The 18993-nt window shown below is 38.9% G+C and overlaps 1 protein-coding gene and 1 pseudogene across 1 annotated transcript in view; both read left to right on the top strand.

The window, feature by feature from the left end:
* Positions 1 to 5986, top strand: part of vtg8 (vitellogenin 8) — a 12250-nt gene extending 6264 nt beyond the window's left edge. Inside the window, exons 11-31 of the mRNA XM_016442873.1 lie at positions 149 to 366; positions 456 to 553; positions 641 to 765; positions 860 to 955; positions 1040 to 1159; positions 1273 to 1459; positions 1601 to 1880; positions 1975 to 2107; positions 2195 to 2405; positions 2494 to 2765; positions 3080 to 3124; positions 3235 to 3441; positions 3722 to 3864; positions 3947 to 4085; positions 4160 to 4280; positions 4368 to 4551; positions 4634 to 4728; positions 4897 to 4991; positions 5205 to 5370; positions 5455 to 5616; positions 5801 to 5986. Of these exons, the coding sequence (XP_016298359.1) occupies positions 149 to 366; positions 456 to 553; positions 641 to 765; positions 860 to 955; positions 1040 to 1159; positions 1273 to 1459; positions 1601 to 1880; positions 1975 to 2107; positions 2195 to 2405; positions 2494 to 2765; positions 3080 to 3124; positions 3235 to 3441; positions 3722 to 3864; positions 3947 to 4085; positions 4160 to 4280; positions 4368 to 4551; positions 4634 to 4728; positions 4897 to 4991; positions 5205 to 5370; positions 5455 to 5616; positions 5801 to 5904 (3201 nt within the window). The 3' untranslated portion in view covers positions 5905 to 5986. The remainder of the gene's footprint in view (positions 1 to 148; positions 367 to 455; positions 554 to 640; positions 766 to 859; positions 956 to 1039; positions 1160 to 1272; positions 1460 to 1600; positions 1881 to 1974; positions 2108 to 2194; positions 2406 to 2493; positions 2766 to 3079; positions 3125 to 3234; positions 3442 to 3721; positions 3865 to 3946; positions 4086 to 4159; positions 4281 to 4367; positions 4552 to 4633; positions 4729 to 4896; positions 4992 to 5204; positions 5371 to 5454; positions 5617 to 5800) is intronic.
* Positions 5987 to 11026: 5040 nt separating this feature from the next.
* Positions 11027 to 18728, top strand: LOC107655338 (vitellogenin-like; annotated as a pseudogene).
* Positions 18729 to 18993: the final 265 nt, after the last annotated feature.

The raw sequence follows: 18993 nt of genomic DNA on the forward strand, positions 1-18993 counted from the left end.
ACAAGTATACTACTAGTACACTGATATTTGTATACTTACTACATAAAGTATACTTAAAAATATACTTGAACTTAAGTATACTTAATAAAATAAACTTGAAGCATACTTCATTTGGGTAAGGGTATTTTAATTTAATTTTGCATTTCAGGTCCAGAATGTAGTTCTGCAGATTTTTGTAAACAAAGATCTTCACCCAGAGCTGCGCATGGTCTCGTGGATTGTGCTTTTTGAGACAAAGCCAAGCATGGGTCTGGTTATTACTCTTGCACGTGCTCTACAGAAGGAACCAAATCTACAGGTGGCCAGTCTTGTGTACTCGCACATGAAAGCCTTGACAAAGAGCACACACCCTGAGTTTGCTCTAATGTGAGTTTATGCTAACAAAAGCCAAAATATGTTCCAACATATTGATTTTTAAAACTTCAACATCGACAATCCACCTTGGTCTTTTTCAGTGCCGCGGCCAGCCGGGTTGCCATCAAAATATTAAGCCCAAAACTGGACAAACTTAGCTTTCGTTACAGCAAAGCATTTCTCTTGGATGGTTATGAAGGTAAGAAAGTTCTGTTGATCTCCAAAGGTGTTGCATGGCAGGTGATGGTTTCCTCAAAAAAACTTACTGATTAGTTCCGTTGTTTAGTTCCTCTCATGGTAGGTGCTGCCGGTAGTGCTTTCATCATCAATGATGCTGCCACCATCCTGCCCAGAGCTGTAGTAGCTAAAGTACGTGCTTACCTGGCTGGAGCTGCTGCTGATGTTCTTGAGGTGAGTAAATAAGATACAGGAAAAGATCGAGTACTTCTTTATTTTATTAATTTCTTAAATTCCTACCCGACCTCACTGAATTACTTTCTTTCAGGTTGGCGTCAGAACTGATGGAATTCAGGAGGCTCTTCTGAAATCGCCATTCCTGCATGAGGACAGGCTGCCCAGGATGAAACAAGTTCTTGAAGCTGTAAGTGTGGCATATTATAAATGTAATTCATGGAGTGTTTTTTAACAGTTACATATTCTTTGTTGTTTATTTGGCATGCTGCAGCTAAAAACATTCAAAGCCCTGCCAAAGAAGCAGCCCCTGGGCTCGATCTATGTGAAAGTTCTTGGACAAGAGATTGCTTTTGCAAATGTCGACAAAGCAGTTCTTGAACAGGCAACACAGGTATATTGTGGTAATATCACTTCATATGAACCAAAAAATTAACTAATTTGTGTTGTCCTCCTAAACTTTTGAGAACGTTCAAAATGGAGCTAACCATCAAATTTTTTCTACAGCTTACTACTGGAAGCAATATACCTGAGCTGGCAGGGGAAGCACTTAAAGCAATACAGAATGGCACTGCCTTCCAGTATGCCAAGCCCCTACTGGTGGCTGAAGTGCGTCGCATCTTTCCATCAGTAGCTGGTGTACCCATGGAGTTCAGTTTGTATGCTGCTGCAGTGGCTGCTGGTAATTTGAAGGGTAAGAGTCTCAAAAATGCAGTAGTCTATTTATAGATTGATTGGAAATAGGGAAAGACATTTATACAAATGCACAATATTTAATAGAGAATGCACTTTAATAATGAAATTTTTTTTTTTTTTAATTTGCCATCATGTCCAGTCCAGGCTATTGTTACACCACCTCTAACTGAAACCATCAGTGTTTCTCATCTGATGAAGACAGATGTGAAGTTAACCGCTGAAGTTTCACCAAGCATTACCGTACAGACTTTTGCTGTAATGGGACTGAATACTGGTTTTATTCAAGCTGCATCCATGGCGAAAGGAAAGATCCATACATTTTTGCCTCTAAAAGTGGAGGCAAAGTTTGACATCACAAAGGCTAATTTCAAGATAAAGGGTTTTCCTATTGTACTTCCAGTGCATGCTTTGACAGCACGGTACAGAATATTTTATGTAGACTCATTGTCAATCTTTTCCCCATGGTCTATCTCATTACTAAAGTGGCTTTTTGTGATTCTTGTCCCACACTAGTTTTGAAACTTTGGCAGCAGCTGGAAACATCAAGGCGGTCAATGCAGAGAGAATTACACCCATTGTACCAGAGACTGTAGTTCTGAAACATTCCCAAGAAGCATATACCTCAATGATTTCACCTGGAGATTTGGTAAAATAATAAGAAATTTGTTTGGCTAATTAATGTTAAAAATGAATTTCTTAATAATTCTAATTTGTTTTATTAATCCCTACATAGTCATCAGAAACCATTAAAACTGTTATGTCACCAGCCGAGGAACCTGAACTGAGGACTAGTGTTCCAGTTCACAAAACACTTTGTTCTGTTGTACCTCACATTGGAGTTAATGTATGCATGGAGGTTATGTCCTGTGATGCCACCTTCATCAAAAACACCACCATTTATAACATGATTGGGCAGCATGGAGTACATATTAACATAGTTAGAGGCAAGTGTCTGAAGTCAAATCTTCAGAATTTCACTAGAACTATGTTTGTTATTGAAAATGTGTTATCTTATAATCTATTTATTGACAGCTGATGGTCCTGCTGTTGAGGGACTAGAGCTAGAGGTCCAACTAGGCCAAAGAGCTGCTAAAAAGCTCCTTAAAGAAATCAGCTTTGCTGACGCGAAGACTCCCAAGGTCAAGTCCGTCCTGCAGAAACTGAGGAAAATCCTAGAGGGCGAACAGAAGAACAAGAACTCCAGTTTCGTCAGCCATAATAAATTATTTTACTCTCAAAGCAGTAGTAGCCACAGCTTTAGTTCCAGCAGTTCTGTTCGATCTTCCAACTCGCATCTGTCCAAAGTGAGTATTTTCATTACCACATTCGTTGGATTGCTGTTTTCACACTACACGACTGTCTGTCCTCCCTAATGTCAATCAAAGCACTGGACTTGGGTTGCAGACAAATATTTAATATATATTTCTAGATATATCTTGCTAAATATCTCTTGGACATTGGCGATGCATATGCACTTCTCTCTTTGATAATTCAAACAGTGTGCCTGGAACTAAGAAATAAAAAGAAGAAAAATATGATTTGCCAATCATAAGTCAATGTTTTAAAGCTTTACTTTTACAACAATTTTTTTTTTCTGGATCACTATATGGATCACTAGGACCTCTCCAGTGGACAAAGCAATGAAAGTTTCAAGCCCGTTCAGGTATGACGTAGTTTCTATAAGCAGATCTTTGCTAAACCCTTTAATTCTATTTTTTTTTTATAATTGTATTTTTATTCAATTAAGTTTTAAATGTCTTTACATGGTTACAGTCTAGATTCCTTGGGGACTCGGTTCCTCCAGTGGTTGCTATCATTGCACGTGTTGTGAGAGTTGATCGTAAGTTGTTGGGGTACCAGCTCACTGCTTACCTGGACATGCCCACCTCAAGGGTGCAGATCATTGTGGTCTCCATTGCAGTGAAGAACAACTGGAAAATGTGTGCTGATGGTGTCTTTTTGAGCAAGCACAATGTTGGTGTAAGAAATTTGATGAAATGACTTTGTTTTAGTTATCTTTTTCTGCTATGTCAGAGGTGTTCAATCTTGGTCCTGGAGGGCCAATAGCCTGCAGAGTTTACCTCCAACCTGCCCCAACACACTTGCCTGAAAGTTTCTAGTAATCCTGAAGACCTTGACTAGCTGGTTCAGGTGTGTTTAATTGGGATTGGAGCTAAACTCTGCAGGATTGTGACTCTACAGGAGCAGGACTGGACACCCCTCTGTTAGGATAAAGCATTCAAAATTTGCCTCTATCTAGGCAAGGATTGCTTGGGGTGCAGAGTGCCAACAATATGCAATTACCATCAACGCAGAGACTGGCCACCAAGGTCCAAGTCCTATGGCCTATCTTAAAGTGAAGTGTGAGAAGGTGCCCACAATTATCACCACCTATGCCAAGAGGTTTGGTTACTCTTCATCACAAATGTTCCACTTCATATATGTCAACATATCAACACATTTTTCTTTTCCTTCCCTATTCAAGTGTGGCTGAATATATTCCTGGTGCAGCTCAAATGACTGGATTGGCTATTAGCGATGAAAAAAACATTAAGAGGCAGATTGAACTGATCATACTTGTCCCAACTGAAAGGACCCTGGACATCATTATTAAGACCCCAACAGTAAGCAACAATCTAATGATTGGTTAACTATGCCTTTTTTTTGACAGCACTTTCTAAGATTTGTGAATTTGCAGATGACCTTGTCAGTGTCGAACTTGGTTCTTCCAATCACTTTGCCATTTGAGGCTATCCAGGCCTATCCAAAAAATGATGTCACAAACATAATTCGAAACCTTTATATAGAGACTAGTTCAGGTTAGTAAAGTGTCTTAAGCTGGCCTTTCGTTTTTCATGAATTTATTTATTTTTTTCAGTAAATGTTTTGTTTGTCTCACTATTTAGCTAAATGCAGTAAGGTCAGAAACACCTTGACTACATTCAACCATAAGAAGTACAACTATGAAATTCCCCTTTCCTGCTACCAAGTCTTAGTTCAAGACTGCACTTCAGAGCACAAATTCATAGTCCTAATAAAAAAGGATGATGTCTTTGAGCATGAAGACCTAAACATTAAGGTGGCAGACATGTAAGTCCAGCTCACAGATATTACTAGTTCCATTATATAAAAGCAACCTCACTGCAATATTCAATGCTTTATTCCACCACAGCGATGTTGACATATACCACCAGAAGAGTGCAGTGAAGGTTAAAATGAATGGAATTGAAATACCAACCAACAATATTTCATACCAGCACCCAACAGGTTGAAGTTCTCTCCACATTATTTTGGAATAAAAGTCTGTTGCTTGCATTAGCGATTTTTTTTTTTGACTTGATTTGTCATATGAATTTTACTGGGATGCTGGTCTTTGCCTTGGTAAGGTAGTCTTAGAGTGTTTACCTGTACATTTATTAGGATTTTATGTTGTAGGTACCATACAAATTGAGCATAAAGGTCAAGGTATCGCTCTCTATGCCCCAGGCCATGGTCTTCAAGAGGTCTATTATACCAGTGACCAGTGGATGGTAAGTCAAACAATGAAACAATTGCCAAATAATGCCAAATAATATAAGTACAATATTTTAAATGTGTTAGTGTATAACAAGGTTAACAGTTTTACAGTTTAATTTTATGTTACAAACACTGTGGGCACTAAAGGTGTTAAAACTACAATGTGCTTCTTAGAGAATTTGATGCTGATATTTCTAAAACTATCTATTTTTCTTGGATTTTGTTAGGTTTATGTTGTGGACTGGATGAAGGGACAGACTTGTGGACTCTGTGGAAAGGCTGATGGAGAAATCAGACAGCAGTACACCACACCCAGAGGAGACCTGACCAAGAGTTCAGTCAGCTTTGCCCACTCATGGGTGCTTCCTGCTGACAGCTGCCGTGATGCCAGCCGTAAGATTTGTCGGACACTGTGTATTACAAAAATGTCATTTGTTTTAAAGACATTTTAAAAAATAAATATCTTTCCTCTATCAGAATGCCGCATGAAACTTGAATCTGTGAAGTTGGAGAAGCAGGTGATTTTGAATGGACAGGAATCTAAATGTTACTCCATTGAGCCTGTGTTGCGCTGTCTGCCAGGCTGTGTACCAATGAGAACCACTCCTGTCACTGTTGGATACCACTGTATGTCCACTGGTAAGTGACTTGATTACTTGTTTGCAGACTGATATGACTCTAGTCCAGTAATCCGCAAATGGTTTTGCTTTAGAAAGCAGATTTTACATCTTAAAATTCAAAATGATTAACATAGGCTGAAAGGGAAAATATTTCATTTGGTTAATAATTGTTGCTCCTATTTTTTATATATATTGTGTTCCAGACTCCAACCTCAACATGTTTGATGGAATCTATGAGAAGAGTGTAGACTTGAGAGAGACTACAGATGCTCATGTGGCCTGTCGCTGCAATGAACAGTGTGCTTAAACCTACTTCTTGGCTCAGTAGCACTTAATAAAACATTTTTTAAAGCCGCTGTAAATTAACGCCTTCATTTCAATAAATCTGAACATGCATTCTCAAAATTTGTCTGCTCAGTATTTTTCTTTTTTATTTAAAAACTGGTGCATGATTTCCTACTGTTGTCTACTTCTGCTGTAACCACCATAGATACTGAGGGGAACACACACAGCAATGGGATGACAGATTCTTATATTTTGAGAGGAAAACTGACACTAGATATTCATCTCCTATACTGAATATTAAGACATTCACCAGCACTAAACTAAACAAGTAAATACTACTCTGAATGATTTTTTGAATTATGGACCAAGTCTCAGAATTAGTATCTCTTGATTGACCATTGTATTAATCTGGGTAATCAATCAATCTACATATCGGTCCTACTTTCTATCGTTTAATTCAAGTTTGACACCGCTACCATCCTGAGTCTCAATGCACATGTCAAGAGAAATGGCCTCTGAGGACTTAAGTATTACTTTTATGGTCAAAACTGTTTGATTGAAGGCTAAAATCACAGGATTATTCAGTTAGCAAGAAAGGCAAACATTGCTTAGAAGAAAAATAAACCAGTTAGTCAGTATAGCAATATACCCTAAATCCAATGCAATGTTATCTTAATGTACATTGTCCCTTGCACTGGGATTCACACAAACGTTTCCCCAAGAAAAAAAAGGAATAATTATGGGGAAAGGTAGTAGCATTACTTTTCAATGTACTTCTACTGAAACCTCAAGGAATTCATAAAATGGAATAGATTATATTCCAAATTTGCCACAATTATGAGTGATTAACATGCATACTTCTTCCCAAATAATATACATTGAAATAACATTGAAAAATAAGCACTTACTTAACATTATCTTTTAACTTGACATTATTATTATCTTATTATATTATTATTATCTTTAACTTGATATTATTCACTTGACATTATAATTTCTAAACTTTAAAACTAACAGACAAAACTAAAACCATCAGCAGTCAGTTCTCAGCTCCACACATACAAGAACTCAAACCAACCGCATCCATTGCTAAACCTCCCCTCTCCTCCTTCTGTCTCCTCACTGAGGCAGAAGTATCTAAACTTTTCCTCTCTAGCTATCCTACATCTTGTCCTCTAGACCCAATCTCCTCACACCTTCTCCAAGCTATCTCTCCTACACTTTTACCAGCACTCACACATTTACCCACCACATTCAAGTAGGCTCGGGAACCCCACTGCTTAAAAAGCCTACATTAAACTCCTTCCATTCATAGTGAAAATACTTGAACGAGTTGTTTACAACCAGGTATCATTTCTTTCACATAATAACCAACTGTACAATAACCATTCAGGTTTCAGAAGTGACCATTCAACTGAGACTGCTTTATTGTCAGTCACTGAAGCCTTGTGGATTGCGAAAGCTGATTCCAAATCAGTTCTCATTCTGCTGGATCTTTCTGCCGCATTTGAAACTGTAAATCATCAGATTCTTCTGTCCACCTTCTCATCACTTGGCATCAAAGAGATTCCACTGTGCTGGTTTGAATCCTATCTCACAGGAAGGTCTTTCAGATTTCTTATTATATAGCACATCAACTGGTCACAGGGGTTCCTCAGGGATCAGTTTTTGGACCCCTCCTCTTCTCCATATACACTACATCACTGGGACCCATCATACAAGCACTTGGTTTCTCCTACCATTGCTATGCTGATGACACACAGCTGTATCTGTCATTTTAACTAGATGATGGTAGCTGCACGGATCTCAGGCTGCCTGGCGGACATCTCAGCATGGATGAAAGTAGGGGTGTGCGATATCACGATTTTTGCTCGTGGACAGTTAAAATGTTTTATTTTTATATTTTGTTACCTTGTAAGGCTTTGTTTAAATTAAGGAAATTAGTTTGGCTATACTGCTCAAACAACTTTCAAGATAATAAAACCAACATGACAAAGAATCTTGATGATTCTTGATTCATGAATCCTGATTTTCCTGAAAAAGTTTGGTCAAGTTTATTCAGAAATCTTGTAATCTATGATGACCAGCTTACTTTCAAAAATCACACTGGAAAAATGGCTCGATCATGCAGGTTTGCATTGCACAACATCAGAAAGATCAGGCCCTTCCTAATGGAGCATGCTGCACAACTTCTAGCCCTTGCATTTCTAGGCTGGATTACTGCAGTGCTCTTCTGACTGGACTTCCATCATGTGCAATCAAACCTTTACAAATGATTCAGAATGCAGCAGCATGACTGGTCTACAACGAGCCCAAAAGGGCCCATGTCACACCTCTCTTTATCTCACAGCACTGGCTACCGGTTGCTGCTCGCATCAAGTTCAAGATATTGATGCATGCATATAGAACAGCCATGGGCTCAGCACCCTTCTTAACACTACTTACACTCACTCGTACAAATCTATATCCCCTCCAGAAGCCTGAGATCTACAAGTGAGCGACGCCTCATGGTACCATCACAGAGAGGCACAAAATCACTTTCCAGAACATTTTCATTCACCGTTCCGTGCTGGTGGAATGGTCTTCCAACCCCCATCTGGAATGCTGAATCCCTGACAATTTTCAAGTGACAGCTGAAAACATCTCTTTCATCAATATTTGACTGTATCCTAATTTAAAAAGAAAAAAAAAACACCATTTACTTTCTCTTTCCTTAATCCCTCCCTGTCTAGCTTGTACTAATCTGAACAATGTCTGGAACCTTGTATTACATGCACTTCCTGTGTTTACTTGCCGGTTAAACTTTACAATACTGGTGCACTAATAAGCATTAATTTCAATTTTTCCTTTCTCTTTGGAGTGTTACAAGCTCTTGGTGCATAAAGAAGATCTGTAAAGTTGCAAAGACTAAAGTCTCAAATCCAAAGAGAAATTCTTTATAAAAGTTAAGAGTTAACCACGCCTACCTAAAACGGCTCATTCTAACACGCCCCCACATATCTACCTCACTATGTGGGAAGATTTGCATAACGCCGCCCTTTTATTCTCACTGTAGTATTGTTGACGCTGCAGCCATGCCGTGGAGACACTGTGTGCTTCGTTGTGAAAGCGAAACTACTTTGTTTGGTCTTCCAAAAGAGGACGATATCCACTTCGTCATGCCTAGAGCTGATCTGTGCTGGTCGCTGAGGGAATACATCAACTTAGTGCTGTGGTGCAGAATTAAATGAATTAAAATGTACACATTTAATAAGTCCCGCAGAAACTTTAAATTCATGATGAAACGTACTGTAAGTAGAGACAGATTTTTTATTTATTTTTGTCAAGTTTGATGTACATGCATATGTAACAAATTACCAAAAAAGAAGAAAAAAAAAGTGGACTTGGTTTCATCCATCAGTTGTTGTTTGGATTTTGAAATGTGGGTGTTCTAATAAAAAATAAATGCGAGCTTGCAGTCAATTGTGGGGTGACGTGTTTAAGCAGACTAAATGATTGGAAATGATTGTCATCTACAAAAAAGTGCTAAAAGTCAATCATATCATAACAATGCTGATTGGCTGTCACAAGCACAGACACAGTCCTAAATATTTCACTAGCATAATAAGAATAATACTGTAACAAAGTTCATAGATCGGGGAAGAAGGAGGAGAGAACTGGCGGACGTTTAACATAAATTTAATAACAAAATAAACAACAACAAAACTAAGTGGCAGCCCCTCATGGATGACTGCCGCATAAACATAAACATAAACAAAAGCACAACTAAAATGTTCAAGGCCTGGTCCTCTCTCTTCTTGCACTGTCGTCACTCCTCCTTTAATTGTTCCGGAGCTCCTCCGTGGGACTCAAGAACGGTGAGGTGTTATTTATCATTGCTCATTATCATTTACTCATTATCATTTACTCCACCAGCCTCACTCCGCTCCCACGGCTCTCAGCCCCGCCCCACTCATATATACATTTTAAAATGTGAATGTGATATGGTCCTTTCTTTAATATTGACTTTAACAAGTTTTGATGACATGAGCCAGGGTAACCTAACCTAAAACTGATAGTCTTATGCCAAATCTGTCAACATTGTGTACTTTGAGAGTACTTTGAAGCTACAAGACAGCAGAGCAATCCCCAATGCAATACTACCATCAGTGCAGATGAGACTGGGCTAATCAATAGAACTGAACTGCTTAGTTTAAAGACACAAAACGATCGGTCTGTGCAAGAAACTGAACAGTATTTATATAATTATTACCTCTGATTTTCACCGCAATGTCCGAACTGTCTGTCCTGAGCGCGTCCTCCTGAGCGCATTCTCAACAGCTGGTGCCTGACGCGTCTTCTTCTTCTTGCTTTATGGCAGATCGTAGACTTATAGCTCAGGACAGTTCGAACAGTTCGGACATTGCTTGAATCAGAGTTAAAAAACGATATAAATACTGTTCAGTTTCTTGCACGGACCAATCGTTTTGTGTCTTTACACATCAATGTATCATCACGAGTCGCAGGGTTTAATTTGGTTTTGTTTGTGTATGTTTTTTTTTTACTCTCAAAACCGTGATTCCCATTCACCTCCATTATAAGACTGACAGACTGCAATGGTTTGTGTTAAAAATCTTCATTTGTGTTCTACTGAAGAAACAAAGTCACCTACATCTTGGATGCCCTGGGGGTAAGCAGATAAACATCAAATTTTAATTTTTGGGTGAACTATCCCTTTAATGATGACACATGTGACAGGGTTGCTGACCCCTGTTTTGAGTGATCACCGTAGATGGACAGGGCTTGAATATGTCCAGCGTATGAAATGTATAAAAATTTGCATTGAGCCAATTAAAAATAATTATAAATATATATAATTTTATTACATGCAAAAAAAAAACTGCATAAATTTATATGTAATAAAGAACTAAAGTTAGCTTTTCTCTTAACTTTTTTTGCATATGAAGACATGCAAACTGACATTGAACATTGGTCTGGAGGATGACATGACAGGCCAGGGTAACCTAATTGATATTGATGTTCAGATAAGTTGACCAACCAAAAGCCTTATCTTATGTACTTTTTGACACACATCTAAAGACATCTGTTAATATTTAATTTAAAAATTAATACTTATTCAGAAAGATACCACTATAAAAGATCTGATGCTCTGAGGAGTTCTTCACAAACCATCAGCCATGAGAGCTGTTGTGCTTGCCCTGACTGTAGCCCTTGTGGGTAAGTAAAATTTTTAAGTGAATGTCTTCCTTTTTCTCGTTTCTTTCATGATTTCCCTTTAAGGAAAATACATTTAGAACCTCTTTAAATACTAAATTAGACACGCAATTGTCAAAGCATATTCTATCATTTGTTTTTTCAGCAAGTCAACAGATCAACCTTAGTAAGTAATATTTGGCTCAATATTACTTGATTTTTTAGAAACTGATAATTTACAACTATTGCATTCTTGCTTAAACTCAGAGAAATATTCTACCTTTTCAGTTCCTGAGTTTGCCCTCGATAAGACCTATGTCTACAAGTATGAGGCTCTACTCTTGGGCGGTCTTCCTCATGAAGGTCTGGCCAGAGCGGGTATAAAAGTCAGCAGCAAGGTTCTCCTCAGTGCCGTGACTGAGCACACCTTCCTGATGAAGGTAATGACTATTAAGAACTGTACAAATTGTTAGATTTCCACACTAAAGGACTAAAAAAAATGTAGCCATAATTGGCTGTTAAAAGCAACAATGCCCTCATTAAAGTGAAGATGTTTCCTTACAGCTCATGGATCCTCTGCTCCATGAGTATGCTGGCATTTGGCCCAAGGATCCATTTGTTACTGCAACTAAGCTCACCTCAGCACTGGCTGCTCAGCTTCAGATTCCCATCAAGTTTGAGTACACAAATGGTGTGGTTGGAAAGGTATTTGCCCCTGCAGGAGTCTCCCCTACAGTCATGAACTTGCAAAGAGGTATCCTCAACATCCTTCAGCTCAACCTCAAGAAGACCCAGAACATCTATGAGCTGCAAGAGGTGAGAAAGTGATCCTATTACATTTTTTAAATTTATTTTGAGTTCTGCAATCTGCCATTTTTTTTACTTGTCCTTCAAGGCTGGAGCTCAGGGAGTGTGCAGGACCCACTATGTCATCAATGAGGATCCAAAGGCCAACCACATTATTGTCACCAAGTCTAAGGATCTGAGCCACTGCCAGGAGAGAATCATAAAGGACATTGGCTTGGCATACACTGAGAGGTGTGCTGAATGCACAGAGGTAATGAAGAAAACCGGAAAGAATTGAAATATTTATTCAATTAAAATGCCAGAAGTCAAATTTTCCCATACTATTCTCTCAACAGAGGGTCAAGAGTCTGATTGAAACTGCAACTTACAACTACATCATGAAACCAGCTGCCGCCGGAGTATTAATCGCTGAGGCAACAGTTGAAGAAGTGCATCATTTTTCACCCTTAAATGAGATCCATGGTGCGGCAATGATGGAAGCAAAGTATGATTGATCATCTATGAGATTTCTATTAGAAACATGAACTAACAGCATTCCTAACATACCGCATTAACTTTAAGTTTAAAACTGAAACTTAATTGAGTTGAAAATTCAGAAACAATTATTTGTTTCAGACAAACTTTGGCTTTTGTTGAGATTGAGAAGACCCCTGTTGTTCCAATCAATGCTGATTACTTGGCTCGTGGATCCCTGCAATATGAGTTTGCAACTGAGATTCTTCAGACTTGTCCTTGCTGATATGAATTGATCTCACTAGATGACAGATTATAAAAGATGGAAGATTTTATTTACAGTCTCTGAAAATATTATTAAATCTTTGAATCACATTGTATTTCTTTTTCAGGGTTCTATCACTGTGGGCTTTTAAGTGTGAGATGCCATGCTCAATGGTAATGAATTCTACAGCTGTTGAATACTTTGTGGGTTTTTTTGTTGGTTGCACTAATATCTTTTTAATGCATTTAATAGAAATTACTTGCTTTAAAATTACAAAACTTTCCACGGATCACTCCACGTCTAATTCCAAAGTTCATCTAATGCTATTTCATCAGTCTTTCAATAAAATAAATAAACTAATATGGACTTTAACAATTTTTTTAGATTAAGGGCCAGGGTAACCTAACCTAAAACTGATAGCTCAGATATGCTTTCAACCCTGATTGGTTAACAAAAATCTTATTTTTTATAAAAAAATACACAATAAAAATGTAGTTTGCTGTAATATACCTCACTCCATAAGCTATATATATATATAAACTGTAATTATGTTGTTTCGACATGACGTGATATGACAAAACTGGGGAAAATACGACCTTTTTAAATATAAAAGACAATGCTCTGCATTTCACTGTGGACATTGGCCTGAAGAATGACATGATGACAGGCCAGGGTAACCTAACCTTTAACTGATATTTACGTTCAATTAAGTTGACAAAAGTTCTGTCTTGTTGACACTTTGATACTTTCTTAAATGCATCTGTTAAAAATTAATTTAAGAATTAATACTTGGTCAGCAAGAAACTAGTATAAAAGGCCTGTTTCTCTGAAGAGTTCTTCACAAACCATCAGCCATGAGAGCTGTTGTGCTTGCCCTGACTGTAGCCCTTGTGGGTAAGTAAAATTTTTAAGTGAATGTCTTCCTTTTTCTCGTTTCTTTCATGATTTCCCTTTAAGGAAAATACATTTAGAACCTCTTTAAATACTAAATTAGACACGCAATTGTCAAAGCATATTCTATCATTTGTTTTTTCAGCAAGTCAACAGATCAACCTTAGTAAGTAATATTTGGCTCAATATTACTTGATTTTTTAGAAACTGATAATTTACAACTATTGCATTCTTGCTTAAACTCAGAGAAATATTCTACCTTTTCAGTTCCTGAGTTTGCCCTCGATAAGACCTATGTCTACAAGTATGAGGCTCTACTCTTGGGCGGTCTTCCTCATGAAGGTCTGGCCAGAGCGGGTATAAAAGTCAGCAGCAAGGTTCTCCTCAGTGCCGTGACTGAGCACACCTTCCTGATGAAGGTAATGACTATTAAGAACTGTACAAATTGTTAGATTTCCACACTAAAGGACTAAAAAAAATGTAGCCATAATTGGCTGTTAAAAGCAACAATGCCCTCATTAAAGTGAAGATGTTTCCTTACAGCTCATGGATCCTCTGCTCCATGAGTATGCTGGCATTTGGCCCAAGGATCCATTTGTTCCTGCAACTAAGCTCACCTCAGCACTGGCTGCTCAGCTTCAGATTCCCATCAAGTTTGAGTACACAAATGGTGTGGTTGGAAAGGTATTTGCCCCTGCAGGAGTCTCCCCTACAGTCATGAACTTGCAAAGAGGTATCCTCAACATCCTTCAGCTCAACCTCAAGAAGACCCAGAACATCTATGAGCTGCAAGAGGTGAGAAAGTGATCCTATTACATTTTTAAAATTTATTTTGAGTTCTGCAATCTGCCATTTTTGTTACTTGTCCTTCAAGGCTGGAGTTCAGGGAGTGTGCAGGACCCACTATGTCATCAATGAGGATCCAAAGGCCAACCACATTATTGTCACCAAGTCTAAGGATCTGAGCCACTGCCAGGAGAGAATCATAAAGGACATTGGCTTGGCATACACTGAGAGGTGTGCTGAATGCACAGAGGTAATGAAGAAAACCGGAAAGAATTGAAATATTTATTCAATTAAAATGCCAGAAGTCAAATTTTCCCATACTATTCTCTCAACAGAGGGTCAAGAGTCTGATTGAAACTGCAACTTACAACTACATCATGAAACCAGCTGCCGCCGGAGTATTAATCGCTGAGGCAACAGTTGAAGAAGTGCATCATTTTTCACCCTTAAATGAGATCCATGGTGCGGCAATGATGGAAGCAAAGTATGATTGATCATCTATGAGATTTCTATTAGAAACATGAACTAACAGCATTCCTAACATACCGCATTAACTTTAAGTTTAAAACTGAAACTTAATTGAGTTGAAAATTCAGAAACAATTATTTGTTTCAGACAAACTTTGGCTTTTGTTGAGATTGAGAAGACCCCTGTTGTTCCAATCAAAGCTGATTACTTGGCCCGTGGATCCCTGCAGTATGAGTTTGCAACTGAGATTCTTCAGACTCCCATTCAACTCATGAAGATCAGTGATGCCCCAGCCCAGGTATAATTCATTCCTTAAAAACCTTTAAAAAAATCTCTGAGACAAAGCCTTTGATCCATGTTGAAGACATCAACTGAGTGTTGCTCCTACTCTCTCTAGATTATTGAAGTCCTAAAGCACCTTGTTGCAAACAATGTGGCCATGGTCCATGATGATGCTCCCCTTAAGTTTGTTCAGCTCATCCAACTTCTGCGTGTTGCCACCTTAGAAAACATCGAGGCTATCTGGTCTCAGTTCAAGGACAAACCAGTTTACAGGTACAATTTGTGAACAATAAGTTAATAAGAATATAATACTAGGGCAGTTTTTATTATGATTACATTTTTATAAATGAATCTGTTAGGCGCTGGCTCCTGGATGCTCTTCCTGCTGTTGGCACACCAGTCATTGTAAAATTATTAAAGGAGAAGTTCCTGGCTGGTGAACTTACCATTCCAGAGTTCATTCAAGCTCTTGTGGTTGCTCTGCAAATGGTCACTGCTGATCTGGAAACCATCCAATTGACGGCTGTGGGTGCATCTAACTACACTCAAAATGCTGTTCTTTAAATGTTGCCTTAAATAATCGTTCCACATCTTCTCAAACAGAGCTTGGCTTTGCACGAGAAAATCGCCACAATCCCAGCTCTGCGTGAAGTCGTAATGCTTGGATATGGTTCCATGATTGCCAAGCACTGTGTTGCAGTTCCCACTTGCCCTGCTGAGCTCCTCGGGGTAAACATATCAAGTACTTTCTAAATTTCTACCAATGATTTATTCTTTAATATTTGTCTAATTGTATGTGCCTCAAACTCTTCAGCCCATCCACGAGATTGCTGCAGAGGCCATTTCCAAGAATGACATTCCTGAAATCACTTTGGCTCTTAAAGTCCTCGGCAATGCTGGTCATCCTGCTAGTCTTAAACCCATCATGAAGCTCCTACCTGGACTGAGAACTGCAGCTACTTCTCTGCCCCTTAGGATACAGGTTGATGCCATCTTGGCCCTGAGGAACATTGCCAAGAAAGAGCCCAAACTTGTAAGTGTCACACATTGTAGAAATGAATAAAACATGATTATGCACATTTTATTCCAAAAATGAACTAATCTTGTTTTCTGATTCAGGTTCAGCCAGTGGCCCTACAGCTTGTATTGGACAGAGCTCTCCACCCAGAAGTGCGCATGGTTGCTTGTATTGTGTTGTTTGAGACCAAGCCATCAGTGGCTCTCATCTCCAGTCTTGCTGGTGCTTTGAAGCTTGAGACTAATATGCATGTTGCGAGCTTCGCCTATTCTCATATCAAGTCCTTGACCAGAATCACTGCTCCTGATATGGCAGCTGTGTAAGTATTGATCCAAGCTGCTGTTATGGCGAGAGGAACAATCCGTACAATTGCACCTGGAAAAGTGGCTGCAAGAGCAGACATTCTCAAGGGCAACTACAAGGTGGAGGCTCTGCCTGTTGAGGTTCCTGAACATATTGCTGCTGTGAGGTAATGAAATCTTTGTGATGTCAGCGAAGAAAAAAAAGGTTATTTGTTGTAACTGCTCTTTTGTGAAATATCCTTTACTTTTCTCATTCCGACAGCTTTGAGACACTTGCTGTGGTCAGAAACATTGAAGATCCCACTGCTGAAAGGATTGTTCCCTTAGTACCTGAGTTGTCCCTGCAAAACTCCCAGACATCTTATGCTGGTGATTTGGTAAGCTATAAATACACATGAAACAAGATTTGCTTCAAGCTCCATAGTGGAAAGTTTTGATATTTTGTTTTTCTTTCCAGTCCTCTGAGATGCCACCTGAGGCTCCTGTGAGAGCTGCTGCTCCATTCCACAAGACTCTCTGTCTTGCTGTCCCATACATTGAAATCAAGGGATGCATTGAGGTGCACTCTCACAATGCCGCTTTTATCAGAAATGATCCTCTGTTCTACATAATTGGACAGCACTCAGCCCATGCCTCTGTGGCAAGAGGTATACTTACAAAAAGAGATAATATTCATGAAAGGATTTTCAGATAAAATGATAATTAACAGTCTGTTGTTTTGGCTTTAGCTGAAGGTCCTGCAGTTGAAAGACTCGAGCTTGAAGTCCAAGTTGGTCCTAGAGCTGCTGAGAGGCTCCTTAAACAAATCAGTCTCATTGATGAGGAGACTCCAGAAGGAAAGGCCTTCCTGTTGAAACTGAGGGAAATCCTGGAGAATGAAGATAAAAATGTTCGTGTATCTTCTGAAAGCAGCAGCAGCAGCCGTATCATCAGCAGCAGCTCAAGCTCCTCCATGTCCAGCTCTCGTATGACTGAGGTGAGGACGTGGGATGTAGTGTGTTGCCAGTATATGTCATTAATAAATATATTTATTTACACAGTCATTTTATGTATTTTCAGACTGCCACCATCATGGAGCCTTTCAGGAAATTCCACAAAGATCGAGTAACTACCAAAAAATACTATTGTCAATATTACAACCTTAGTTTATTAATGTCTATTGCTTATTACTGAACATATTTTTGCTTGCAGTACATGGCACCCCATGGCACCTCAAAGGCAGTTAGCAGTGGAAGCACTGCATCTAGCTTTGAGAAACTCCAGAAACAGGTGAATCAATTAGTGTCATTTGTTTGTTCATAATAAAACCCAAAGGTAATATCCCATTAAATTGTTTCTAATGGGTAATGCTTTCAGGCCAAGTTCCTCGGAAATGCTGTTCCTCCTGTTTTTGCTGTCCTTGCCCGTGCTGTGAGAGTTGACCACAAGGTGCTGGGCTACCAGCTTGCTGCTTACTTTGACAAGCCAAATGCAAGAGTGCAGCTTGTCGTTTCTTCCATTGCTGAAAATGACAACCTGAAGATCTGTGCTGACGGTGCCGTGTTGAGCAAGCACAAAGTCACCGTAAGCCTGGAAGTGCAATTTTTAAAAACAATGTCTGGATTTATTTCTTATGTCAAAGTAAGTACAAATTTGTTTTCCAGGCCAGGGTTGCTTGGGGTCCAGAGTGCCAACAGTATGCAGTCATTGCTAAAGCTGAGGCTGGTGTACTGGGCGAATTCCCTGCTGCACGTCTAGAGGTGGAATGGGAGAGGCTGCCAATAATTGTCACCACCTACGCCAAAAAGTAATGTTCATCAACACTGAACAACAAATGTATGGAGTAATGTAGAAAGCGACACTGATGTAATAGTTATTATCTGTGTACAACGTCCCAATTAGGCTGTCTAAACACATCCCAATGGCAGCTTTCAAAGTGGGCTTCAAACTTGAAAGAGTATCGAACGCTGACAAAGAGATCGAACTGACTGCGGCCTTGCCATCTCAGAGGTCCCTGAATGTCATTGCTAGGATTCCAGAGGTGAAATAGTTTCCTTTAAAGTATGATTCACACAGAGATATAACAAGAAAATACAACTAATTGTTTTTGTTCCCGCTGCACTAGATGACACTGTCAAGAATGGATATTCCTCTTCCCATCGCTGTTCCCATCAATCCAGACGGAACCCTTTCCATTCAAATCGATGAGGACATTCTCTCTTGGATTCAAAAACATATCAAGGAAGAATAAGACATTACATTTGACATTTTCAGAAGAGAATGGGAGCTGTGTTCATGGAGAATTCCTTGACAGTTTAATTGAATACATTATCACTGTTGTCATGTACAGTATGTAATGTAATGCAGTCTGATGCTAATAAATATACTGCAAGTGAAATTGAGTTAACTGCTTTCATTTTATAACACTAAGTAATACTCATAACAGTTTTTGCACTCTTCACAATAAGGTTCAAAATAATAATAATATTAATAAACTATAGCAGTTTGAATTTCTATAGAGATATATTAGAGACCATACCAAATACACAGTTAAGGTCAGAATTAGTAGCTCTCTTGGTAAATGAAGGCTCTTAGTAAAAAAGGCTGTAAAAATAAATAAATCTGGGGAGGGAGGGAGGGGGTGGGCACATATTGGCCACAACTATT

The sequence above is a fragment of the Sinocyclocheilus anshuiensis genome, unplaced genomic scaffold (assembly GCF_001515605.1).
Source record: "Sinocyclocheilus anshuiensis isolate Anshui unplaced genomic scaffold, SAMN03320099.WGS_v1.1 scaffold880, whole genome shotgun sequence".
Taxonomy (NCBI): domain Eukaryota; kingdom Metazoa; phylum Chordata; class Actinopteri; order Cypriniformes; family Cyprinidae; genus Sinocyclocheilus; species Sinocyclocheilus anshuiensis.